At 39.1% G+C, this 26,900-nt stretch overlaps 1 protein-coding gene across 1 annotated transcript; it reads left to right on the top strand.

Annotated features, from left to right (window-relative positions):
* Positions 1 to 16,457: 16,457 nt before the first annotated feature.
* On the top strand, positions 16,458 to 23,193 carry LOC103946071. The gene is made up of 3 exons (XM_048569779.1): positions 16,458 to 16,706; positions 16,758 to 18,048; positions 22,706 to 23,193. Exons 1-3 carry the CDS (start codon positions 16,458 to 16,460, stop codon positions 23,191 to 23,193), a joined length of 2,028 nt encoding a protein of 675 aa, XP_048425736.1.
* The last annotated feature ends 3,707 nt before the right edge of the window (positions 23,194 to 26,900 follow it).

Here is a 26,900-nt window from a genome sequence, read left to right as displayed (position 1 = left end):
GAGACGGAAATAGGTTTAATTCAGAAATAAAAGGGCAAGGTGGCTGCAAGGAAAAGGATTAGGGTTTAGGTGCATAGAATAGGCCTAAAATACCCCCCTTGCACGGCAAGGGAAGGGGAGAAGGGAAAAACCCACGGCAAGGTTGTGTAATTGGGCTAAGGCCATTGTTTTGTGTCCTAAAGTGCCTACAAGGCCTTCAAAGTGGCTAGAAAATACGGACGTTTAAGTTTAGGAAAGATTACCAAAACGGGAAACCTAGGGTTAACTTTCCTACTTCAAGTAAGAATCCTTGTTTGAGTAGGATTCCTCGTTTTGGTAAGAATTCATCGTTGGAGTAGGAATTCGTCGTTAGAGTAGGAATTCGTCGTTTCTTCAAGTCTTCAACTCATTCATTCCTCTTTCGCTTTAAAAGACTCCAATTTGCATCTTCTTGCAACGTTGGCCTTATAATCTGAAAATACACAAAAGTGGCCTTAAACACTAAAATAACTAAGTAAACACAACATAAATGCACGAGAACAAGCTAATTAAGTCGCATGAATATGCTCCTATCACTATGCTTCCAACATTATATCTTAATCCATAGCTTGTAACATATCAAGGAATCATGAAGCACAATATTAATATTTAATTACGTTAATCAATCAGTGAGATAACATATCATTTCACGAATTTAATTAAAGAACTCTACATAATTCCCTACTTGGGTTATGAATAGTAATTCTAATTTATATTCACAAGATCCATTGTGGGTAATTCCCATTCACTCGAATCTAGATAACCTTATGAAAATGAGCAAGAGCAAGGATTATGGACCACCACTCAACGGAATCCAAATCAGGATATGATTCCGGACCATCACTCAATAGAATCGCGAAGTAGAAGGGATTCCGGACCATCACTCAACGGAATCCAAACCAGGATACGATTCCGGACCATCACTCAACGGAATCCAAACCAGGATACGATTCCGGACCATCACTCAACGGAATCGCAGAGTAGAATGTGTAACACCAATCAACAAAACAAGACATAGATCAAGTTACTCAAGGTACAAAGACTCAACGAAACGAGAATGAATAACGACACAAGGGTTGAAACATGTTTCGAAGCAACAAACCCCATAACAATGGGTTAATGGTCCACTACTAGCCCTCGCATTTCATCATTCAATCATACAATACAAATCATATTTCCAATGCACAAGTCAAATCATACTTAATGAAAATAGATCAATGACCATAAATAAAATAACACTTCAATAGAATTCACATTTAATTAACATGGGTCTATGGCATATATATATATATAATTCACATTTCAATATGCAATTCGAATCATTTTTCCACAAATATTACCCATCCATGAATCAAACCACATTTAATAAAAATAGATCGATGGCCAATTATAAAATAATCACATTTTAATAGCTTAGTTTGGTTAGTAATGTGTGCTACTTGTATTTATACTCTTGATTGTACTTTTGTGTGCTGATTAAGCTCTTCAAAGGAACAAAATTAATATTAACTAAAGAAAGTACACTGATTCTGGAATCTACCACTCTAATAATATCACTCAATTAGTAGTAAAGAAGATTAGAAAGGAATCTGGAAAAGAAAATAGGTGTGGCAAAAACAGTACTCTGCTTCTCCACAAAACGTGCAGAAAACAGCACTATTGGACCTAGTTTAGGCTCCCCTTGGAATATTCAAAACTAAACCAAATCATGTAATATTATATGGGTTTTGAAGCTTGTGTTATGTACTTTAAAAGCATACAAAGTTTGTAGAAAATGGAGCTCTAAATTGGAAGTTATGCCAAAAGGAAAAACAAAGTCTTGAAACTGGAAAGCCAATTTTCTGCTGCTGTTTGGCAGCTCGCGACCCAACTTTAAAGAAGGTTTTGATCAACCAAAACTCAATGGCATTGAGTGAAAACAATTGGGTTACGATCATGAACATATGTACTTTCAACACACTAAAAATTTTCTCCAAAGGAGCACATAAATGCCTAGAAATTAAGAGCCAAAGAAGGCTACTCGAAACTTGAGTTTTCTTTGCAAAGAAATCAATTTTCTGCAACTTACGTAACAGCCCACTTCCAATTCATATAACAAATCCCAAAATACTTCCAGGTAGTCCAGAAGTCATGTATACAACATCCAAAACTAACATGACTCAAAATTAACAAGAAATTGACCTTTTGAACCAAACCCTTGATCAAGAAATTTGATCTACACACCCAATCCAAATTACCCAACTCTAATTCATGTTTAGACTAGTTAATTGAATGATAGAAACCCTAAATAGAACTAAGAACTCCAATATATCATGGCAGTTACAATTCAACTTAAGAAAGTTAAATTTGAAAATCAAGATAATGAAGTAACAAGGAATTTACATTTTCAAATCTCTGAATCCTTCCTTCACAATCACGTTCTCTAACTCCTCCCTCTCCGAGTTTTGCCTGAAGAAAGAAGGATTTTCTTCCAACAGCTATGGAAGAGCCACCTCCTCCCTATTTCTTTTTCTTTCCTCGCAAAGCCAGGAAGAACGTGAAAGAACGTTCTCCCCCACCCCCCCCCCCCACCTCTCTTTCACAACTCCCTTTTTCCTTCCTCCCCTTGCTGCCATCTGGTCCCTTCCCTTTTTGTCTGATTGGTCCACCCTAACCCTTACATGATTGGGCTTCTCTCTCACAAAGTGGGAATTTATTTAATTAAAAATTATAGTTTAGCAAACGATTTCAAATGTCCGTAACTATACTGTTAAAACTCGGATTTGCAAACAGCTTTCGTCTAAGCATTCGTGGCTTCAAGATCTATTTGAAAACATTACTTGTGACCTCAAAAAGGTCTACGGATTTTAAATAATTAATTTCCAAACTTCGAACTTCGTGACTAATTTAATTAAAATCTAAATTCAAACAATTTAAAATAAATTCAAATCTCAATAATACAAATATGTAGATTATAATAGTGAAATCTAGGAACGGGATTTCACACTAAAAATAGCACAAGAAAGTTTGTAGTATTTGGGTATGCAAACCTTTTACACGAACTTATCTAAGTTGAATTATATCTTTGATCACTAAAGTCCCATTTGACCTTGAAATAATGTATTATGCATTATATGGAGAAACTTAGTGTCTTAAAGAATATAAATTATGGTTTAAAAAGTCCTCGTTGTAAATTTTGAAAATTTCTTGGATATGATCACATGTAGTTACAATTCAAGTGTTTGTTTGTTTGTTTGTTTGTTTTTTTTTTTTTTTTTTTTTCTGTTTTTGCCAAAACCAGAGGTATCTCACATCCCGAAAGGTAGGATTAATTTTTAGTGGAGCCTAGAAAGGCTAAAGGTAGTCCAACCTACCTCTTGCCACAATTAAATACCACACTTCCTCCCAAAGCTTTTAATTAGAGAATCACTCGTATTTTTGCCAACTTTGTGCCTTGAATCAGAGACCACAGAACATAACTGACTTGGAATTCTGCCATGTTTCTACTGGATAGTGGTTGTTGTTTATACAACTATCAAGAGGACAGACTTTGACATAATTTTTTTTTTAAATACCATTTATATCCCCACATTTTTTTATCCTTAGTTGCGATAAATAACCTTTATATAATAAGATTAAAATAGAAATTTTTTGGATTTAAATTATTAAATTAAATTAGAGTTCTTCCACGTTTTTCTCCACCTTTTTCAATATGTTTCTCCCACATGCATAGAACGATCGAATGTTTGTAATGTGCAAACCTTTTACACGACGTGACATATACTCGGACAAAAAAATTTAATTTACTCGTTGGCCGCTAAAGTCCCATTTGACCTTGAAATAATTTATCATGCATTATTTGGAGAGAGAATAAAGTGTCTTAACGAATATAAATTATGATTAATAAATCTTCGTTGTAAAATTTGAAAAATCATAAGGTGTTACTAATATAAGTGTTGTATATACTATTTTTTTTTTTTGTCAAATCCGGAGGCATCTCACATCCCAAAGATTAAGACTAATCCTCAATGAGGCCTGTAAAGGTTAAGGCATTGCATCCCACCTCTGACTACGATCAAATATCACACATCTTTCTAAAGCTTTCAATTAGAAAATTATCCGTGTTTTTGCCAACTTTGTGCCTCGAACTCAAAGACCACGAAGCATACATGGTTTGGAATTTTACTGCATTTCTACTAGACCATTTACCGTGATTGTTGTCTATACTATTATTTAGAGAACACACTCTCTCAAACTTTTCTTCAAATACCATTTATGTCCCCACAGTCCCAATTTTTTATCCTTAGTTGCAATAAATAACCTTAATATAATAAGATTAAAATAGGATTTTATTTAAAATTCTTCCACATTTTTCTCCAACTTCTCTTTCGATATGTTTCTCCTACATGCATAGCATGTGTGAGATTGCTATTGACAAAGAGTTGATTAGTAGTACATATCAGGTGGTGATATTACAAGTTACACTTAAGAGCTTCTCAATAATTTCGAGTAATGTACCGTGACAATTTTTTTAAATGAAAATAATAATATATTACTCTAAGTTTACATACACTTAGAAAAGGAAAAGAGTTTAATCCGAAACACAATAAATTGAAGAAAAAGATTCTATTCACCAAAGCAAATCCATCACTTGCATTGTGACATCTTTCTGACATGCAACTTTTCTTTATTTCATTACATATCATATCTTTTGCATGTAAATTTTCTTGATGATTTCCAAATTTTAAAACGATGCAAAACAACATTGATTAGTTTAAACTCAAACTAGCTCAATGGGGAGGAGCATATGAATTGAATTCAATTAGTGCACGCCAAGTGTTTGACATATATTTTGATGCTCCAGAGTCCACAGGCATATCGTTCATGATATTGCATGCCATTGTAAAAAGAAAGCGTTCATTATTGCATGATTCACGTCAATGCATATTAATTTTAGATCTCATGTATAATTAAAGGGTTTTACTGTACCGATTGAGTCATTGTTTCGATATAACAGTTACATTGGCACATGGTGTTACTTACCCATCAAGGTATAACGTGCGAAGTACTAACACTAATTGATGGTGGAACAGGTGCCTTTTAAACCAGATGTAGAGTCTTCACTATGCGCACACACATATATATGGTAAATAGGTATCTCTGCAAACATTGTCAGAGGTCTTTGTAGAGCAGGTAATATATTTTCGCAATTCTGCAGTTTAATTTCTTGTCAATAAAATGGGAATTGCTTTTAAACTCACTGTTAAATTAAGGACAGTGCAATCTACACACTTTTTTTTTTTTTTTATCTCTCACACATCTTTCTTAATTTTGGCCATCAAATTGAATGAATTGAAAAAGATTAATAGACAAAAATTACCAATGATGTGTTAGAGGTGTGTTAGAAGTAAAAACATATGTGTGAATAGCAGTACCTTAAATTAAAAGGCAAATAAACTCATGCTAGAGCTACAGATGCATACGTGCCCAAAAAAAAAATAGTAAATAAAGAATTTATTCTATACTTCGTCATATTCAGTCAACTTCATATACACTATGAAGCTAATACACTTTATTCTTACATGTAAGGAAAAAAAATACCTAAACTGCAGGCATTTTTCTGTACTTATTCAATGCTAAGAAAATATATAAAACGTTTAATTTGATTTAAAATTAATTCTGCTAGTGCTTTTCGTTGATGGTTGCACTTCGATGTAGAATCTTTGGAATTGGCACTACTTCAAGGTTCGGTCGGATTAGGACCTCCGGAAGGGGTAGTGCCCCTAAGTATTTGCCTGATCAAAGGGAAGAAGGGACGATCCTTCTGATGCAAAACATCATTCTTCATCTGATGCATAAACTTTTCTTCCCCATGCAACACTCTGCAGGCTTCGGACAATTGCATGTTCATAAGAAAAACCATTAAAAACGCTGCCACCAAAAATATTTTTAGAAACTTCATTTTGTTGGGCAAACAAAGACTATTTTGCATCTGCGGAAGAAGGAATGAATGAATGAAGATAAAGCTAAAGGTTTTGTTGCGAAAACAAAGAAGGAATGAATGAATTAAGGAATGAATGAATAGATGGGGAATATGGGGCTTTTTATATGCATCAATTAAGACCAACTTTCATATGACTTTGATTTTTCAATATAAATCTATTTGTTTCGTTGTTTTGACTATTAATTGATTATTATATGCTAAAGACTTAGAATTGAATGGGTCGTCATATCCGCAAGGGTTTTGGTTTTAGGGTTTCACTATATTGTGGACCTGTAATAAATCAAAGCTAATAAATTATATAATAACACAATCCTTTCTTGATGCCCAGAAATAGCACCTTTATTTTACTCTTAAGCTCCTGCAAGCAACATTTTACTCATAATTTAAGTTGAGCTGCCACTCAGTACTATGGTCTGGTGGTATTCAGTATTCCTCTTCACTTGGAAGTGAGAGGTCCTACGTTCGAATCTCATGGATGGTGAATTCGATACCAAATTTGGTTGCCCTGTGTGGCTTACCCGAACTCTCCATCCCCTTAGTATAAAAATATCGATGTACTAAAAATAACAAAGTTGACCCATATAGCTTTTTTACTTAATTATTTTAGTACAGTAAAACCTCTATATAGTTATGATATTGAAACCAAATCAAATTTATAACTTTAAGCCAAGGCCAGCCCAGGCCCAGTGCGGGCTGGGCTACCGTCTGGGGCACCAAAATTATTAAAGTGTTATAAAAGTATAAATGAGTTTAATTTGGTTAATTGACAAAGAAATTTAACTATAATTGGTGGTTTTTTAATGAGGAAATATCAGGTTCAAAACACCGTGTGTGTTTATTTACTTTTCAATTTTTACAAATTTCTTTTCATATGAGTATAAATTTATAAAATTTGGTAAGTAGTGGTTTATATTATTTAAAACAAACAAGGAGGTCCCAGGTTCAAAACAATATATGTCTCTTTCACTTTTCAACTTTAACGAATTTCTTTTCATGGGTTTAAATTTATGAAGATGGGCTAAATGATCTAGAGGTTTAATTAGAAGTAATAGTTTTTGTTGCTAAAATTAACGAGAGATCTTGAGTTCAAAATGCTATTTGCATATTTATTCTTTTCAATTTTTACGAGTTTCTGTTTGGTTGTTAATTTCCTTTTAATTATTAGCTAGTAGCTATGTGGGTTGCAATTTTCAAACATTTGTTCCAATTCAAGTCTGAATTTTAACAAAGAGTAATGCGTAGACCAATTTTGCAAATCATATGATGTGTCACTAGGAGGTTTAATTTAGTACTCATTTATTGCTTATACGTATCAATTAAAGACTCGAAAGCTTCATTATTTTTATAGACCCATATTGACAAGGTTAGTAAATAGGAAAAAACACATCACGATTTATATAAAAACACTTTAAAAGTTTAGGTAGAAAAACAAGACTCATCATTTATCTACTTGTAAGCCCGAGGTTTATTGGTTCCTATACAAAAGAAATTAGTTTTTGCATGTTTCTAAATTATGGAGCTTGAAGTGTTTTTGTAAGTAATAACTTTATCAAGATTGGCACTACTTTAAGCAGGTTATTACTTAATAGAGGTGCAACTAAAAAATATTATTATTTTTTACTTAGTTATCCTCAATAAAAATTGTATAGATACAAAGAACTATTGACAAAAAAAAAAAAAAAAAAAAAAATTCAAAGGCGTGTTATCAATTCTAAAAAATAAAATATTGTCTCCAATAATTATAGAGAAATATTTTAGTTCATCTTAAACGTTTATTTGCAACATTGCATATTTTTGTGCTTATGGACGATTATTATTATTTTTGCGAGTTTCCTTAATACGGGACATATAAAAATTATAACTTATTACAATGTAGAGTTTATTCATATACATAATTAGCTCCAGGTTTGGACCATAAATTTTTATGACTATAAAGAAGGTTATTCTTAAATGGAGCATTATTATAAAGATGTTTTACTATATATTTTTGAGGCCTTTTTTTTTATTAAGTTGTCCTGATTCAATTATTTTTTTTCTTTTAGATTTATTAACAATTACTAATACTATAGAGGTATTTTGACCAACTCTTGTAGAGTTTTTGTTACTATTTTCTTGCATTGCAATTTTGAACTGAGATTGGAGTTTGGCTTGCAAGTAAAAGCGTGTACAAGGCCTTTGAAGTTTGAACGTTGACTATTTTAATTGAAGTTTTAGTACGCTGAGGTATAGTATCGGGTGTGTGCTAACCTTTTACACGACATGAATACTTTAACACACAAACACACACAAAAATTGAATCATATTGTGACGACTCAAGTCTTATTTGATTTGAAATGTGTCCAAGCGTGTTTATTTAATTAAGACAACTCAAAACTAATTAAGACCTCTCTAATCTACTAGCCAGACCTTAGTATTGTTTTTTCTTAGTTTTATAGGATAAATTGAATAAGAATAAGTCATGATGTCTAGAAAGGTTGTCTAAAATGATTCCCTGTGAAATTTGAACTTATAATCTTCTTCGGAAAAATGAAAATCAGGTGCTGCTAATCCAAAACGATAATAAGCGAACAAGGTGTATTAAAATATTATTGGAGGAAAATGAGGAGAAGGTGTTGTACTTAATTAAACGTGCAAGAAAATTTTGGTAGAAATTAGTTAATTTGACCTCAAAAGAAACGTTGAAAGAGGAATTGAGGAATAGTTTGGATCAAATGATATCACTGCCGACAACTTTTTATCATGCATTAGTTTCAAAATCTTCAATAGTTTGAATTACCGTCAAGACCTTTTATGGTAAGACTAGAATTCTCTCCCATTTTCTTTCTATTCCCTTCCCTCCTTTCCTTTTACATTCTCTATTTTGTCTTTCTCTTTCTATATAAAATCAATCTAATATGTTGACGTGGTTTAATCGTGATAGTTCAAATATGAGGGAAGGGAAGGGGAGGGAAAAAAAGAGGGGAGATACACACACACACACACAGACACTTAAATTTAACCCTTAAGCTCACAAGACATACACTCAAATTGTCATTCAAAGTGTTTGGGGTTAAAGTGTATACGCTCAAAAGATCAATACATAAATGCTCTACCATAGGCTTGCAGATTGATCTCATCTCCACACAGAAAAAATTACCTTCTTTGGATCAAGTAGGTCTTTGTGAAGGGTTGTAAAGGGGTTTCGGTGACTTGGTTAATCAAATGAAGGATATGGGAAACACAAAGTCTAAGAAACTAATAGAGTAGTTGGAAATGAAACTGAGAGAGACATGCGACAATTAACCAAGGCAATAAATTGAGCAGTTTGATGAACGACATATAACTGCACAATGAATATCTAATGATTCTTGTCTTCATTTACAACAACACACTTGATTTCTTATGATGCTGGCAGCTCACCTGTGACTCATAATGATTTATTTTCCTCTTTTCTTCTTTTGTTCTTCATTAGTAGTTGGGCTTTCTACGCAAAATTTTCATCTTCAACTTTTAATAACCTTGAACTCTTACCTTTTTAAAAACGTACTCTACTAGCTTCTTAGTAGGGTAGGGATTTTTTAATATAAGAGGCTAGGTAAGAAAAATGTAGGTTTAAGAACAAAAGGCTTACATATAGGCTCAAAAGAGCTAACTAGGGGCAAAACATATGTAAGGCCCTGGCATGTATGGCAATGGTGGTAATATATGATACAAAGTTTTGAGAGATCTCAAGGCAAGTTCTAGAGATGCAAAACACATAAGATCGCACACATGAATTAAAAAGAGTGTATGAAACATGCATACACTATATTTAGGCACAAAAGCTCACATGGGTGTGGGTTTTGCTCAAGCTAAACATGTTCAACTCATTAACATTTGTTTGTACCATACTTGACCAATCCCGAAATTACTAAGCACCGGTCAACAGCATATCGTCAAGGATCCACAAGACTTTTCCTCCAACCAGGAGGCCAATCACAATACGACACATGTCGGTATCAGAGGCCAATCATAGCGCGACACGTGTCGATATCAGAGGCCAATCATAACACGACACGTGTCAATGTCAAAATAAAGCTAGAAACTCTCTTCTATAAAAGGGGATCATTCTCCCACAATAATCCCTAATGTCATTTGTACTAAACTATTCACTAGAACTCACTAAAAGAGAGCTTGAACCTATGTATTTGTGTAAACCCTTCACAACTAATGAGAACGCCTCTACTCCGTGGACGTAGCCAATCTGGCTGAACCACGTACATCTTGTGTTATTTGCTTCCCTGTCTCTATTCATTTACATACTTATCCACACTAATGACCAAAGCAACCTAGCGAAGGTCACAAACTTGACACTTTTTGTTGTACCAAAGTCCTCGCCGATTTTGTGCATCAACATTTGGCGCCGTCTGTGGGAATCGCACTTATTCCTACCCTCTCCAGCTTTGTCAAGCTAGTTTCCACCATTCGCACACTTTCCTTCGACCAGGCACCCCTCTCCAACATGGGGAGTGAAGGGAGCCATAGCACGCAGAACGACACCCCCCTCGCACTTAGTGCAAAGCAACGAAAGAAAGAACGAAAAAGGTTTGCTCTTCAGGCTAAAGTCGATGAGCTAGAAGCTCAGAACAACAAGATAGGCATACTCAAACACACGAACTCATCGCCCTTGGGGAAGTCAACCATCATCTGGGTGCCCCCCAACAAGGGGAATCACCTGCCTTCAACATGGATATCCTTAATGGGGAGCGAGTTACTCATCAAGGTGTTGATCAACATGAGACCTCTCTCGACCCAGCTATTTCAACCCGAAGTAGGAGAAGTGGAGGAATGCACCTTTTTGCAGAAGGAGTAGAAGGATCAAAAGCTGTTTATCGCGACTGTCGGGACTTCCTGAGGCAACGTCGAGAGAACCCCATCCACATAAGCTCGAAGGTCAATGATCCAAGAATTTCTGAAAGGTTTGGCCCTCTTCCATGCCCCAAGCCAATTGCCAATCTAGGGAATGAGCGACATGTCCTAGAGGAATATGAAGGTATGGGGGACTCGGGGGTGTTTCGACAGGCTCGTCCTGGAAGTCAGTGCGGTGAGTCCAAAGAAAAATCCCATGCCCTTGACCAAGCTTTCCTACTTTCAAGAGGAGATGGAAACTTACGGAAGAAGGATTCAGCAGTACCTGACTCCACTCAGGACCCCCTTGTCCTACAACTCCTTGAGGAAATAAACAAGTTGAAGGCCGAACGTCAGGCCGAAATACCTGACTGGAACCAACCTAGGCCTGGCCCTTTTACAAGGAGGATCCTCGACACCACCTCCAAGCAAAGACAAAGCAGAAGCTTGGCTTACAACTCTATACTGGAAGGGAGGACCCGATTGAACACCTTAACCTCTTTGAGTCCACCATGGCATACTGGATGCACACTGACGAAGAACGATGTCTTCTCTTCCCCTCTACCCTTTCTGGCGGAGCTCTGAATTGGTATTGTCGTCTTTCACCTGAGACACTAGACTCATTTGAGGAACTGAGGAAATTATTTGTCTCTCAACATATCTTCTAGACAAATCGCTTGCATTCCGCAGATGACTTGTACACTATTCGCCAGAAGCCGGATGAGTCACTACGAAAGTATGCCAGCCGCTTCAGCCATGAGTATTCTCACTGCGCTGAGGCAGATGACAAGACCACCCTTAAAGCCTTCACGGTAGGCCTACTCGACTGTTTCTTCAAGTACATGATCAATGCTAACACTTGGAAGACTTACTCTGAGGTAATGGCACAGGCTTATAACCATGCCTCCGCCGAGGCAAGGACATATCAAGGGAAACCCCCTACAGCCATCCCTTATCAGCAAATGGGGAATGGAAGCCAAATTCAACCCAATGAGAAGACCTCAACCTTCCAAACAGCAGCGACGCTTCCCCCTGCCCTACCTAATATCTCGCCAAGTCAAAAGGCGTATCATTCTCAGGGCAAGAGGAAAGACTTCCATCCTCATCAGTCTCACTTTAATAAAAAGAGTAAGAGGCACTATCGTGATAACCAAAGGTATTACCACGATAATACCCGCCCCCAGGCGGTCAATGCAGTGGGCCAAACACGTGTCAAGAATGGTCCTACCCTGAGGTATGAGACATACACACCTTTGAACGCCACATGCACGGCCATTTACCCCAGTATAGCTCACTTGATACCAAAGCCAAGGCCGAGAGAGCCAGATTTCAAGTCCACGAAGAACACAGGCATGTTTTGTGGTTACCACGAGTATAATGGCCATGACGGCGAGAAATGTATCACTCTCCGTGATCATATTGAAGCTTTGGCATGTGAAAGAAAAATTGACCAGTTCCTCCTTCACCCTCCAAGGGATAACCGCAACCAACGCTAAGTGAATGTGATATATTCCATAAGCGGTGGCACGCCCATTTCTGAATTTTCCAACAGGGCCATGAAAAACAATGAACGAACGTTGAAGCCTGGCCACCAAGTGTTTCACGTGGAAGACATCAGGGGAAGCAAGTATCAAAAGCCTAACTGGGATCCAATATGTTTCTACCCTGAAGAAGAAAGAAGTATCATCTATCCTTACAACGACCCACTGATTGTGGAGGCTCACACAGCCAACTTTGATGTACGACCAATCCTGGTAGACACGGGGGCGTCGGTCAATATCATGTTCGCTGAAGCTTTCAAAACACTTAATGTAGCTGAACACTTGCTCGATCACTCGGTTTCTCCTCTGATAAGCTTCTCTGGTGATGTCGTGCAACTTTTAGGGAGCGTACATTTACCCTTCACCATCGGTACAGGCTCGTACGCAGCCACTAACTTCTTGGTGGTCGACTGCTCAACGGCATACAATGTCATCTTTGGGCGCACAGGCATTAATGATCTCAAGGCCATGGTATCCACGCATATGTTGTTGATGAAATTTCCAACCCCCTATGACAATGATTACATCAGAGGAGATCAACTTAGTGCACGATTATGTTACAACACTTCAGTCAAGCAACAACACTTGCATGTACCCAAAGAAACACTTTCTATACATGACCAAGTCATCAAGACCAGTTCGGACAAAGCCAACTTGAATATTCACGATGGTAACAATCAACCCGACGATCCTCAAGATGATTCTTTCACCTAGCAAGCACAACCTGCTGAAGAGTTGGAGAAGGTCTCTATCTCAAAAGATTATCCAGATCGCATAGTGAAGATTGACACCACTTTGTCACCACCTATTCGGTTGGCATTGATCTCTTTTTTGCAAGAGAACACTGAAGTCTTCGCCTGGTCATACGATGACATGTCAGGCATCTCTCCCGATATCATCTGTCATCGCTTGAGTATTAATCCCAAGACCAAGCCGGTGAGACAGAAGCGAAGATCTTATGATGTTGAACGATATGAAGCAATGAAGGTAGAAGTTGAAAAACTTAAAAGCATAAGCTTCATCCGTGAAGTCAATTATCCAACGTGGGTAGCAAATGTGGTCCTTGTTAAGAAAAATCTGACCAAGGAAAGTCTCTTGCTTCAAAAGATGTTGTGGAGATGTGTGTCAACTACACCGACTTAAACAAAGAATGCCCGAATGATAGCTTTCCCCTTCCTCTCATTGATAGACTTGTAGACTCTACAGTAGGGTGTGAACTCTTAAGCTTCATGGATGCTTACTCAGGGTACAATCAAATCCTCATGAACCCTTCGGACCAAGAACACACGGCCTTCACTACTGATAGAGGATTATATTGCTATAAGTCATGTCATTCAGCCTAAAAAATGCAGGGGCGACTTATCAAAAATTAGTCAATTCAATGTTCGCTGAACAGATTGGAAAAAGCTGATAGGGGCATATTTATGCACCTTAGTTTAGCTTGTCTTGTGCATTTAAAGTGTTTTTCCTTAGTAAAGTAGTCTTTTAAGCTAGTTTTATGTATTTTCAGGATTTAAGGGCAAAGTATGCAAAAGGATGCATTTTGGAGCCTTTTGGAGCAAATTAGAGCTTGGAATGGACATCATATGCTTGGAGCCAAGAGGATGGACAAAATTGAAGACTTGAAGATGATGATTCCTAGAAGAACAAGGTGTCCTACTTGAAGTAGGAAAGTTAAATCCCAATGGCCTCAAGTTGCAGCAACAAAGAAGTTTTCCAAGTCCAAGAAGGAGAAGAATTCCAAGATGAAGAAGGATTAGCTTTCCTAATCCTAATGCACAAGGTTTTCAGCCACAAAGAGGAGTCCTAAACACTTTAGGACACCTAATCCTAATCCTATAGGGATGCCATGCACTTTACCTTATCTTGGAGGGTTTCTAGAAGCCTTAGATGCCCTATCCTATCTTTGCCGTGGGTTTTATCCAACTCCTCTTAGTTTTTAGGCTTTCTAGAAGCCCTAACATTATCCCTAAGAAGGTGCTGCACCCTTATCTCTTTTTCCCTACAAATCTGGCACTTAAATCATGATTCTAGAAACCTTATCTTATCTCCTACAAAGGTGGCGCCCCAAATCCTTCTAGAAAAGCCAATTTCTGTCACAAAACACTTTTTTTTTAGAACCCTAAAAATCTGGCGCCTCTATTCCTTTTCCTTTGGGGTTTCCTACCTTCTAGATGGCCTATTCCTGATAGGTTTTGATTTCCTTGTCATCTTCAAATACTTAGTCCTTTTCCTTGCTGATTGAAAGGGATTTTGCACTATAAATAGACCCCCTTGCCGCACCAATTGAGGATCATGCATTCCTCCACATTCAGAAATTCGCCAGAAATACATTCCCAACCCTTTGCCGCAGCCATCCTTCACCATTCTCCATATTTTTCCACCTTGCCGTACTCCCCATCCCTCCTAAACACTACCCTACCATCACACATCCATTCCTCCATACAAATACCACCCAAAACATGTCCTTAGACCTTGTGCCGCAACAAAGAGGAGGAGAAGAGGGCTTGGATGTTCATGCAATTCAAGTTCGAGTTGCTGGAATTTTTAGGTGTTTCCTCTCTTTTGATTTTAATGGTTAAATTTACTTCACTTTGTCTTGTACGTATGAGGAACTAAACCCCCCCTTGGCTAGGGGGGGATTCGAAACCATGATCATGCTTGCTATATGATTTGATTACCTCTAATTGCGTTTCATAAGTTGTGAATTCAATTCACTTATCTATTTGAATTAAACTGATTTGTGTGTGTTGGTTGAGAGTGCACGCTTAATTATCATGCATAAATCTAATGCTAGGATATAAGGAAGTTTCATCTAATCGTTACAAACTTATATTCACAAGTAGTAAAAGTTGATGACCTCAATTGCGTTAAGTAAATTCTTGGCATAAGTTTCATGCAATTCATAGTAACGAGTGCTTCGTCAATGCTTATGGTTTTCAAAGAACTTAATGATTCTTGCTTGTATCTCTATTATGCAATTCATGTAGGGAACTTGTAGGGAATGCTTTGGGTTGTCGTATGCAATCATCCAATTCAATAACGTTAGGAAAATCTGAGGGTTAATTAGTGCAATTCACGGTTAATCTGGGGCGTTGAGAATTCATGGGTTATTGAAAAGCAATTAGAAATCATTTTGTGTGCAAGTATGGCATGTGTGGAGATGAACCCCTTAGCTAGCTTTCATTCCATTCATTAAATCCAAATTTGTTTTAAAATCTGTTCGTTTTACAAAGTTTTAAGTTTTGTTTTCAAATTCGTCAAAATCAAAATCCCCCTTTACTTGGAGTGTCAAATTAGTTAGAAATCAATTTAGTTTGTGTTTTTAAAGTATCTTGAGTCAAGTTATAACTCTTTTCGTCCAAATTCTTCTCTAGTGCTCAAAACTGCTCAGAAAGTAGTTTTAAGGCAGTTTTGAGTGTTTTCTTACTGTTTGAGTCTTTTGGGTTGTTTTAGTGTTTTAAACTTTAGTTTTGCATTCTTTGGGTCTAGTTTGGTGTTTTATATTGTGTTTTTACGTTTTTGAGTCAAATCCAAGTGATTAACAATCACTCCTAATCCCCGGTCCAGAACGATCCCTACTTACATTCTTCACTACAATTGATAAAAAGAGGGTTTAATTTGTGTGCGTATAATTCTCACATCAAAAGCGTGGAAGTTTATGTTGATGATATGTTAGTCAAAAGCAAACATGCTGACCAACACATTGCCAACTTGTCTGAAACCTTTTCCATCCTGAAGAAGTATCGAATGAGGTTGAACCCCAACAAATGCGTTTTCGGTGTGGGCTCTGGAAAATTCTTGGGCTTCATGATTAGCCAACGAGGCATTGAAGCTAACCCCGAGAAGACCAAAGCAATCATGGACATGAAAGAACCAGTAACCTCAAAAGACATCCAGAGCCTTACTGGCAAGGTGGCAGCCTTGACCAGGTTCATCTCTAAGGCCACAGACAAATGCGCTCCTTTTTTCAAAGCACTTAAGGGAAGTAAGAAGTACATTACGTGGACCGATGAATGTGCCGAAGCATTTAAGAACCTCAAGGATACATGAGTGAAGCCTCTCTGATTTCCAAACCTGAAGTTGGCGACACCCTAATTGTCTATCTATCTGTCTCAGCTTCAGCAGTTAGTTCAGTCCTCTTTCGTAGGGATGGTAGTATCAAACGACCTGTCTACTACGCTAGCAAAGCTCTACAAGATGCGGAGACACGATACTCTAACATTGAGAAATTAGCTCTAGCATTAGTCATGTCTGCTCAGAAACTTCGCCCCTACTTCCAAGCACACTTCATCATCGTGCTTACCAATCACCCCCTTCGACAAATACTTCAGAGTCCTGCCACTTAGGAGCGAATTATCAAATGGGCCACAGCATTGGGAGAGTTTGACATCTCCTACCACCCAAAACTAGCTGAAAAGGGCCAAACAGTTGCAGATTTCATTGCCGAATTCACTTATCCCGTTGACATTTCTCCTACACCTGAGGCAGCGGCTTCATCATCCCTGGAAACCCGAAAAGTAAAACCAACACTCCTAGTATGGACTCTATATGTTGATAGCTCATCCAACCAACAGGGTTGTGGAGCAGGACTAGTCCTGATTACCCCCGACAAAGTGGCAATGGGGTATACTCTCCGATTCAAATTCAAGGCGTCAAACAATGAAGCCAAGTATGAGGCTCTTTTAGCAGGCTTACGTTTGGCCAAACACCTTGGAGTTAAACAAATTAATATCTTCAGTGACTCCCAATTGGTGGTTAACCAGGTCACAAACAACTTTGATGTTAAGGATAACTCCATGGCAGCGTATCTTGCGCAAATGCATCTTTTGCTTAAACACTTCCACTACCAGATCACCCAAGTCCCTCGAGCGGCAAATAGTCATGTAGACGCTTTGGCTCGCCTCGCCTCAGCAGTGAAAAACAAGATTGGGAGAAAAATTCATGCCGAATTGTTGGCAACACCAAGCACCATGGTCATAGAAGTGTGCAACTTGCAACAGGGGGATAGCTGGATCACCCCAATTTACAAATTCCTTGTTCATAGCACTTTCCCAAATGATAAAGTCCTAGCTAAACAGATTCGATACAAGTTTACCCGCTACTTGATCATTAATGACCAACTCTACAAGCGAGGTTTCAACCTACTATACTTATGGTGCCTCACACCTGTGGAAGCGGAAATTGTCCTTCGAGAAATACATGAAGGAGTCTACGGAGATCATACTGGATCTGGATCCTTAGCACACAAGGCTTTTCGCCAAGGATATTACTGGCCAACACTCTACCAAGATGCCATCAGAATATCTCGCTCATGTGATAAGTGTCAACGCTACGTAACTATTCATCACTCCTCTCCCGAGCCTCTTACTCCTATGATTAGCCATTGGCCCTTCGCCCAATGGGGACTTGATTTGATCGGCCCAATGCCTGCAGGAAAGGGCAAGGTCCGCTATGCAATAGTTGCAGTTGACTACTTCACAAAGTGGGCCGAAGTAGAACCCTTGGCAACCATTACTGAGGTAAAAATAGAAGACTTCGTATGGAAGAACATCCTTTGCAGATTTGGCATTCCTAATGCGATAATCACGGACAATGGACGACAGTTCGACAAGAGCGATAGGAGTGGTGTTTTTCATGGTGTCGCCTTCACTTTTCCTCGCCGATTTTGTGCATCAACAACATTCATATATTATCAACAAGAGGCTATTGTCCACAACAGGTCAAGCATATCATGCTAGGGTCATGTTATCAAGTGAACAAAGCTAGAACTCATATGAAATCATACTTTTCCATTTTACCTCATACATATTTTTTTTTTAACAAGAAGACATAAAAAATGCAATATCAATGCTATATGAATATGCAAGCATACATAAATGAAAGCATTTGCAAAGAGAGAGCTCAGTCAATATAAACAACTTGAACGTGGAGAGGAATTGACAAATACACCACTTTGATTCTCTTTTATTCTCCAAACTTGTTGCACTTTTGGAACAACCGTACTCAGAACATATATAATTCTTGCAATCCGATTAATCTCTTTCAAATAAGTCACAAATTGTTCCTTAAGATTTGCTTTCTTAGAGTTCATTGAAACTTTTTCTTGAGAAGAATTTTTCTTCCTAAGCTTATTGCACTTAGGCCGGATGTGACCAGGAATCCCACAAAAATGACATATAGGAATGAACTTCCTAGATTGTTTGGGATTGTTAGGATTAACTGAAGTCTTGGCAGGATTTGACACATTTGCAAAGATTGTAGATGTTTCAGAAGTAAGACCTAAACCTTGATTGACACCTACTTTTGAGCTAGGAATATCAGACGCTTTGATAAATCTTGTGATGGAAGAAGAACTAATTGTCTTTTCAAACTCAAATCCTAGACCTCTTTTATCTCCAAAATTCTTTCCATAGCTAAGCATCTTGTCAAATTTTCCCGAACCTATGCTTAATTCTTAAGCTTTGTTTTTTTTTTTTTTTTATCTCAACTAATTCATCCTGAAGAGCTTTCTTATCAAACGTGAGAGTGCTTTTTGTGGTTTGAAGAATATGTATCTCCTCTAACAATGACTCTCACAATCTCTCTCCATTGTCTAACTGAGATTGATGTTCAAGTTTAGCTTCATTCTTTTCACTTTCAACTAATGCAAGTTTCTTTTTCAAGATAGAGTTATCCTTCTTTACTTGCACACTAATGTCATAAAGATCAAAATATTTTCTCAAGACTTCTTCCAAGTCAGGTTCTTCAATAAATGAACCTTCTGTGTTATATCCATCAATAATTCCTATAAGGGTAGTTGTATCCTTCTCATTTTCGAAGGCAGATGCATCTCCCAAATCATTAGAGCTCCAAGTAATATTCATTGCCTTATTCTTCTTCTCCTTCTTCTTGATAGTATTTGCACACTCATAAGCAATATGTCCATACCCTTGGCATTCATGACATTGCACTCTATTGTTAGAACTCTTACACTCACTAGTTCTAAAGGATTTAGATGCTTTGTCATGTGAGACATCTAGAGAATGAAGTTTCTAGAGTTTGAACCTGAGTTGGTTCGTTGCTCACGACCTTTGGAATTCTGAGAGTTGAGAAATCTTCTAATTTGCATGGTTAATTCAACCAATTCATCTTTGGACAAGTCATCAATTAAGCCATCACTTTCCTCTTCTTTGACAGCTTTGAGAGCAATGTTTTTCACCTTATTGGAATTAGGAAGCTCTAACTCATATGTTTGCAGATAGCCAATCAGTTGCTAAAGCTTGTAAGTGTTTAGATCTTTCGATTCCTCAATTGCAGTCCTTTTAGTATGAAACCTCATAGGAAGTGATCTTAAGATCTTTTTCATAATTCTATATTTTGAAATACTGTCACCAAGATTGTGGTAGCCATTGACAATTACGCTTAGCCTAGCATAAAAGTCAGAGAAACTCTCATCATCAGACATTGTGATATTTTGTGAATTTTTGTGATGAGATGTTGAAGCTTGGATTCTTTAAAAATTGAGTTACCCTCATGAGTAACTTCAAGAATGTCCCAAGCTTCTTACTTATGTAATTGAATTGTTCAGGCAAAACAGCTGTGAATAAAGTATTCAAAGCCTTTTGGTTAAAAGTACAAGAGCTACGCTCATCATTGGTCCATTCTTTCCTAGGCTTGAGCTTAGATACAGATGTAGAGGACTTTCATTCACCTTTTGTTTCTTTGATCGTCAGAGGTTCCCAACCTTCTTCAACAGCAAGCCAAACCTTGTCATCTTGCACCCACAGAAACGATTTCATTTTTGCCTTCCACGCAGCATAGTTGTCACCATCAAAGTGTGGTGGATGAGAAATTGAACCCATAGCATGATTCATCCTAGACTACCCATGAATCTCACTAAGTATTTTTAGTGACCTGCTCTGGTGCCAAATGAAAGTTCTAGGATGGTACTAGTTTAACCTAGAGGGTGGGTGAATAGGTTCCAATTTAAAAAGTCCAATCGAATTTTCAATTTAATTTTCAGTTTTCAAATTAATTCCACATTTACATCATATAAATTATCCTACACATATGCAATTATGAAGATAAATAAAATGTGCACACATGACGTAGGATTTAACGAGGCAAAACCCACCACTGGGAAAATCCCCAGGCTCCCAAGCCAGGACAAACACTAAGAGAAATGAGTACAAAAAGACTTACAAAACTCATCAAATAGACACACATACTAGTAGGCAGTATTGTCTCCACGCTTCGCTACCCGATCTCTCTTCAGCCTTCTAGTGGAAGTGGCGTAATACTAACGCAGTTGCCAGTTACCTTCTCCTCGAACTTTGCAGGATACTAATGTGATCATGCAGAATGAATGTATGATGAAATGATTTTTGAAAAACAATCAAGTATGAAAATCACAAGATACATTTTCATAATCAATCTCAGTTTAAAGCACAATGAAAAACCAGTGATTAAAAACTAAATACCAGTGATTAAAAACTAAATAAACTTTCTCCTTAAAAACACTCGGCAATAAAACTACTGATTTTTCTGGGCTGCTAACATACTTTTGATCTCCAATGATTTTTCATGCAGCGATATAGAGTATAATACAAATATCAATGCTTACGGCGGCAAAAACCAAAACCCAAAAGCATGTTCTAATGCACGCAGCAACAAAAATTATGATATGATGATGACTTGTAAAAAACCTAACGCATGCAGCAATACTCTAAAAAATCAAGGAAAAAAATATGATTTTCTTTTCTTCCTAATGCATGGCTGCCGACTAACATAAAAAGGATGCTGCAAAAATCTCTTTTACCAGTGCATGTATATGACCGCAATTGAAAAGCAGAATCTGTATATTAAACGCATGCGGCAGCAGCAGCCAAAGCCCTAATCTAATGCAACATGACTTAAAACTCTACGAGATTAAGATGAAAAAGGAAGAAATATGACTAGCAAACTAATTCCAGATTATCACCACTTTTTTCTCAGCATGTGATAGACATCAAATAAGCTCCCAAGTTTTAATCAGATAAAATTCATTCATCGTGGACGCGTAAGGCTCTTGGCCTTGAGTTAAGGTGTTAATTATTTTGCAGGTGCATTTTCGTCCAAGAAGAAGAAGGCGGAAATTTGCATCCACAAATTGGTGCTTTCTAACTTTTTGTTCATTCATAGATTTTTCATACGTTCTCATTCCTAGAATTTTTTATACAAAAATTCTTTGAATAAACGTAAAAGAAAAGTACAATAACAAGAAATTCAAAAACCACGACGAACGGAACTTCCTACTTTCAAGGATTTGGACCATGATAATCCACGAGGCTTAACACAACGGCGAGTGGAACGGCACCACCCTCACGGGGTACCATCGTGATAGCCACCATGGCAATAGCCACTGTGGCAACTCACGGCGAGATCCGAGCCCAAGAAGCAGGCCTCACCTTGCAGCCGTAAGCCCAGGCCCATGCCACCTTTGCATCAGTGAGCCCAGGCCAGCGCCACAAGGGAACCCAGCTCGACCCAACACAAGAAGGCCCAAGGTGAGCAAGCCCAGAATCAAGCAGCCACGACATGAGCAGCACCCTAGACCTCGGGGCCCAAGGCCATCGCGAGCCCAATCCACTCCAAGGCCGAGCCTAAGACCAAAGAACCCAAGCCGTGCCATTTCAAGCTTCAAGGGCCCAAGCCCAGGATGTGCAAACCCAAGCCACAACCCGGCGCGAGCCCAACGCGCACCCGAGCCGAGCCCAGGCTCAACTCCCCTGCGTGCCGCACTTGGAGCAGCCCACTCCCATAGCCCATCCTATTCTCATGGCTTCTTAAATCTTGCGCCCGGAGTCCATTACACTTCCATTACTCAGAGAGACGCATACCGTCCAAGACCTTCTAACCCAAATGGCAAACCACACTTGTCTTGACAAGTCATAAAGTTGACAAGCGCCCTCGCACAACAGACGACCTTGGTGAATCAACTATTGCAGCACACCGAGATACAACATGCCCCGGATGAGGTGTCCCGAAGTAGGATAAGGGCAGACGAATAACCTCTCCAGTAGCGTCCGGACAAGCAGCCACTCGACCAGTCACGAACTGACCGTTTTGGTAGTGTATACTCCCGACTGGGCCCCCGAGATAGCGTATACTCTCGTCTTAGTGCGCAGATGAGTGTGCATTCTCGGTTAGGCCCACAGACAAGCATAAATTCACGGTTGAGGCCATACTCCAATAATCAACATGAGTAACCTTACAGGTGAAGTGTTCATTCGCGGATAGGCTTGCAATAAGCATCTTTCACTTTACATCGAAGTAGGTAGCACGACAGACGATGAGAAACAGTTACTCAATTTGGCTAAACTTCAACCGATAGCCTGCGAAGAACTAACTCGCTTGCTAGGAAAGTACCACATACACCGCAGTCGCGACATAGACGAGCTGAACACATGGAAGAGCAGCCTAGACCAACAGGTCAAGACTGGGGACAGCCAAAAGCTCCACTACCCCCAACAAAGGCAAATTCAGGAAGAAGTAGAGAGGCTCTTAACTGAGCAATTGCGTGATTTCCAACACAACAAGGTCATTGATGAGGTGCTACGACGAGACATGACCAACATAAACAGGTCACCTTTCACGAACGAGATCAAGCAAGCAGAGCCTCCACGCAAGTTTAGCATGCCATATTTCACATCCTTCAAAGGAGATGGAGACCTAGAGAGATACTTTAAGCAATACCGAAGCGTAATGATCCTCTATCAAAACAACGACGATCTCACGTGCAAGATATTCACCACCACTCTATAAGGCGAGGCATAAGATTGGTTCTACACCCTGCCACCATAATCCATCTGGAGTTTCAACAAACTTTCTTTGGTTTTCACCAAAGAATATTCATCTTATCGCTTAATCAAGAAGAAGTCCGACCACTTGTTCAACGCCAAGAAGAACCTAAAGGAGTCGTTTCACGACTATGTGAAGAAGTTCAAAGCAAATAAAGCAAAGATAGTCAGATACAACAACTCGATAGCTAGAGCAGCATTCTAAAAAGGACTTCTAGCAGACCACCCACTGTTCGAAAAATTGATCATGAAAGAAGATCTAACTCTGGCAGACTTTTTCACTCTGGCAGAGAGACATACACTTTGGGACAAGGCTCGCTGATCCAGATTCAAAGACTTGAATGAGTACATGACATCAACTCCCTACAATCCAAACTAGAAGCAGAGGATGACCTATTCATATGTTTGACGGTATCTGAAGTAGCAATAAGCTCTACCATCATACGAGAAGAGCTGGGGGCCAACTACCTGCATTACACAGTTCAAAAGATCTCCTCGATGCAGAAACCAACAACCAAAAATTCAAAAGCTAACTTTGGCGACAATTGTTACAACCCAGAAGCTTAAGTTATACCTTCAGACGCACGCAGTCATCCTCATGACACACTGTTCCGCCTAATCCGGACCCGCGATGATAAAGACGCAGATATTAGCGAGCGTAAAGTTTTCCGACGAACACAACAACTTAGCCCAAAAGGTGCACCAAGGGTAGACGAACACTAGAATAAAACACTCGAAAACAAGTTTTGTTGTCGTTGCCCCAAAAAATTCTACATAGGAGCAACATATACCGACAGTTGAGCATCACCTTCTGCTGCGTGTCACACGGTCCCAGCCGACCCTTGCTTCATAATTAAGCTCTAGAGTGACCCAATACCAGCAGTTGAGCATCTCCTGCTGCATGTAACATGGCCCTAGCTCTACGGCTCCTTATTACACCTTAACGCTTAGCCTAGGCAACATAACAGAATGGCCTAACGATGCCCCAAAGGTAGCCGAGCACACCTTAGTCGTGCCTGCTCCACCCGATGGAAACTTTCGGCATTTGCATGTCAACAGTGCATCTAACTACAAAGGTTCAGGAACAGGCATGGTTCTTGTCACCCCAGACAATTCAATGGTCGAGTAGGCGAACACTCTAAGCTTCAAATCATCCAACAACGAAGCAAAGTGCGAGGCCCTACTAGCAGGCCTCCAAATGGCAAGAGACTTAATGGTCAAAAAGCTCGTAATTCATTCCGATTCCTAGCTAATCACCAGCCAGACTACTAGGGAATACACAGCAAAACATCCAAGAACGGCGCAATACCTAGAGAAGGTATGCAAGCAACTTAAGGCATTTCAGACTTACACTCTCACCCAAGTTCCGTAGGCAGACAACGCCCACATGGACGCACTAGCCGACCTAGGCTCCGCCCTTGACCACCAACTTAAACGCTCTATTTTGGTGGAGTAACTAGACAAGCCAAGCATAGAGGCAGAGCTGGCAGCCGAAGTGTCACAAGTTAGTATAACTCCCAACTAGCAAAGTTATATTATAAACTACCTGGTCAATGGCACACTCCCCGCGGAATGGTTGGAGTTTAGAAAGCTCCAAATAAAAGAAGCACGCTACTACATATAGAACGGCATCTTCGTCTGAAAATCTTACACTTGACCACATTTCCACTGTCTAACGCCTCCTGATGACCTAAAGGTTCTAAGTTCAATCCATGAAGATGTTTGTGGAAATCAATCAGGAGGCCGATCCTTAGCACAAAAGGCTCTTAACGCAGGTTATTACTGACCTACTATGCATCAAGACGTTAAAGAGTTAGTACAAAAGTGCGACCGTTGCCAACGCTATAAGCCGATACCAGCACTGTCTGCCAACGAACTACACCCACAAACGAGTCCTTGGCTGTTCATGTAGTGGGTAATCGACTTGGTAAGGCCAATGTCGCCCGCTATTGGGGCAGAGGCATGATGATCGTGGCAACTGATTACTTCACCAAATAGGTAGAAACAGAGCCCATGATAACCACAACTCAGACAGACATAGAACGCTTCATATGGAGGAACATCATTTTTTTATTTGGCATCCCTCAATCCATCGTCACAGACAATGGCCCGCAAATTCATAAGCAAAGATTTGGCGAATTTCTTCCAAAAGTATGGCATTAAGCAGCACATGTCTACGCCGAGATATGCTTAAGGCAATGGGCAGGCCAAAACATCCAATAAGACAATTCTCGACTGCCTTAAGAAGTACCTCTCCGACAATAAGGGAAAATGGCCAGACGAACTCTTCGGATGTCTATACGCATATCGTACCACCAAACGACAAGTCATCGGTGAGACTCTTTTCTCTTTGGCATTTGGTTCAGAAGAAATCATTCCTCCCAATGTCATCATGCCAAGCATCAGCACTCTACTGCTAAGCATCGAGCAAAACAGTAAGGAGATTACCACAAGCCTAGATCTGGTAGAGGATAAATGCGAGCAGACCATCACCCGTATCGCAGCCTACCAGCAACAACTCCTTTCCAACTATAATAAGAGGGCCAAAGCCAAGGAGAGCTCTCAACCAGGTAGAACTCATTCTACGGCCATTTTCATTAGTCAAAATCATTCTTTTTTTTTTTTCCATTTCAGGTGTGTCATTTGCTATGGATCTTATATATATCGTATAATTCTTATATATATATATATATATCATATAATGAAGTACCACATGAGTGCATATATAGGAATCAAAATATGCCGAATAACTCTTTCGCTCAAAAGGTTGAAGAGAGATACTGCATCAAGCTGTTCGCAAGGGCCAACTTGATCCTCTTTCCCAAGGATCCCAGATAAGGATTCAGAAATTCCGGCCCGTAGATCTAGTCCTGAGAAAAGCCTTCATCACTGCTCATAGAGAAAGCTCCAAAAAGATGGATCCCGTATGGGAAGGTCCATACAAGATCAGCAAAGTAGGCGGCAAGGGTAGTTTTTGAGAAAATTATAATCTCACCGAGTGGAGCGCTTGAGCTTCTGAGCCAGCAGGTGTGGGAAATTGCTGACAGTGGAGGGAAGATAATGCAGCAGCATAGAGATAGGCAACACCTTGAGGGGGAGGGAAAGGTGCAGGTACGGTGGGTGAAGCCCCCTTTTTCGCACTATCAAGGTGAATTGTGATGGGGCTTAGTGTAAGCAAACTGGGGGGGTTATGGGTGGGTTGCCAGGGACTTTGCTGGGATCTTTCAATCCATTGGTGGCATGGGCAATATAATTTGTGGCTCCAATTTGATGGCGGAAGCGGAAGCGTTGAGATTGGCATTGATGGCTTGTGTTGAGTTGGGATTCAAGTTAGTTCAGTTAGAGACGAACTCGAAGGTCTTGGTGGAAATGCTTAACGGGGGTCTTGGCTCCAGAGGCAGCTTTGGAGGGTATCCTATGGGATACGAACATTCGACAACAAATGAGTTCAGTAGAGTTTCTGTTTACTCCTCGTGCTTGTAATGGGGTTGCGCATCAAGTGGCTTCTTATGCCAAGCGTGTGGGGGGTTCTCATATGTGGGATCGTTTTGAACCAGAGTGGCTATTTAATACTCTGATTCTGATGTAAACATTTCAATTCATCTTTAATAATATTTGAATTTCGACAAAAAAAAATAATAATAAAAACTTAATTTTATAGGACAAAATTGA

This window comes from the organism of the source record quoted next, unplaced genomic scaffold, assembly GCF_019419815.1.
Source record: "Pyrus x bretschneideri cultivar Hongxiangsu unplaced genomic scaffold, Pyrus_bretschneideri_v1 Contig50, whole genome shotgun sequence".
In the NCBI taxonomy this organism is placed as follows: Eukaryota; Viridiplantae; Streptophyta; class Magnoliopsida; order Rosales; family Rosaceae; genus Pyrus; species Pyrus x bretschneideri.
The sequence above is the reverse complement of the archived record's forward strand: the minus strand, read 5'-3'. Positions and strand labels throughout refer to the sequence as shown.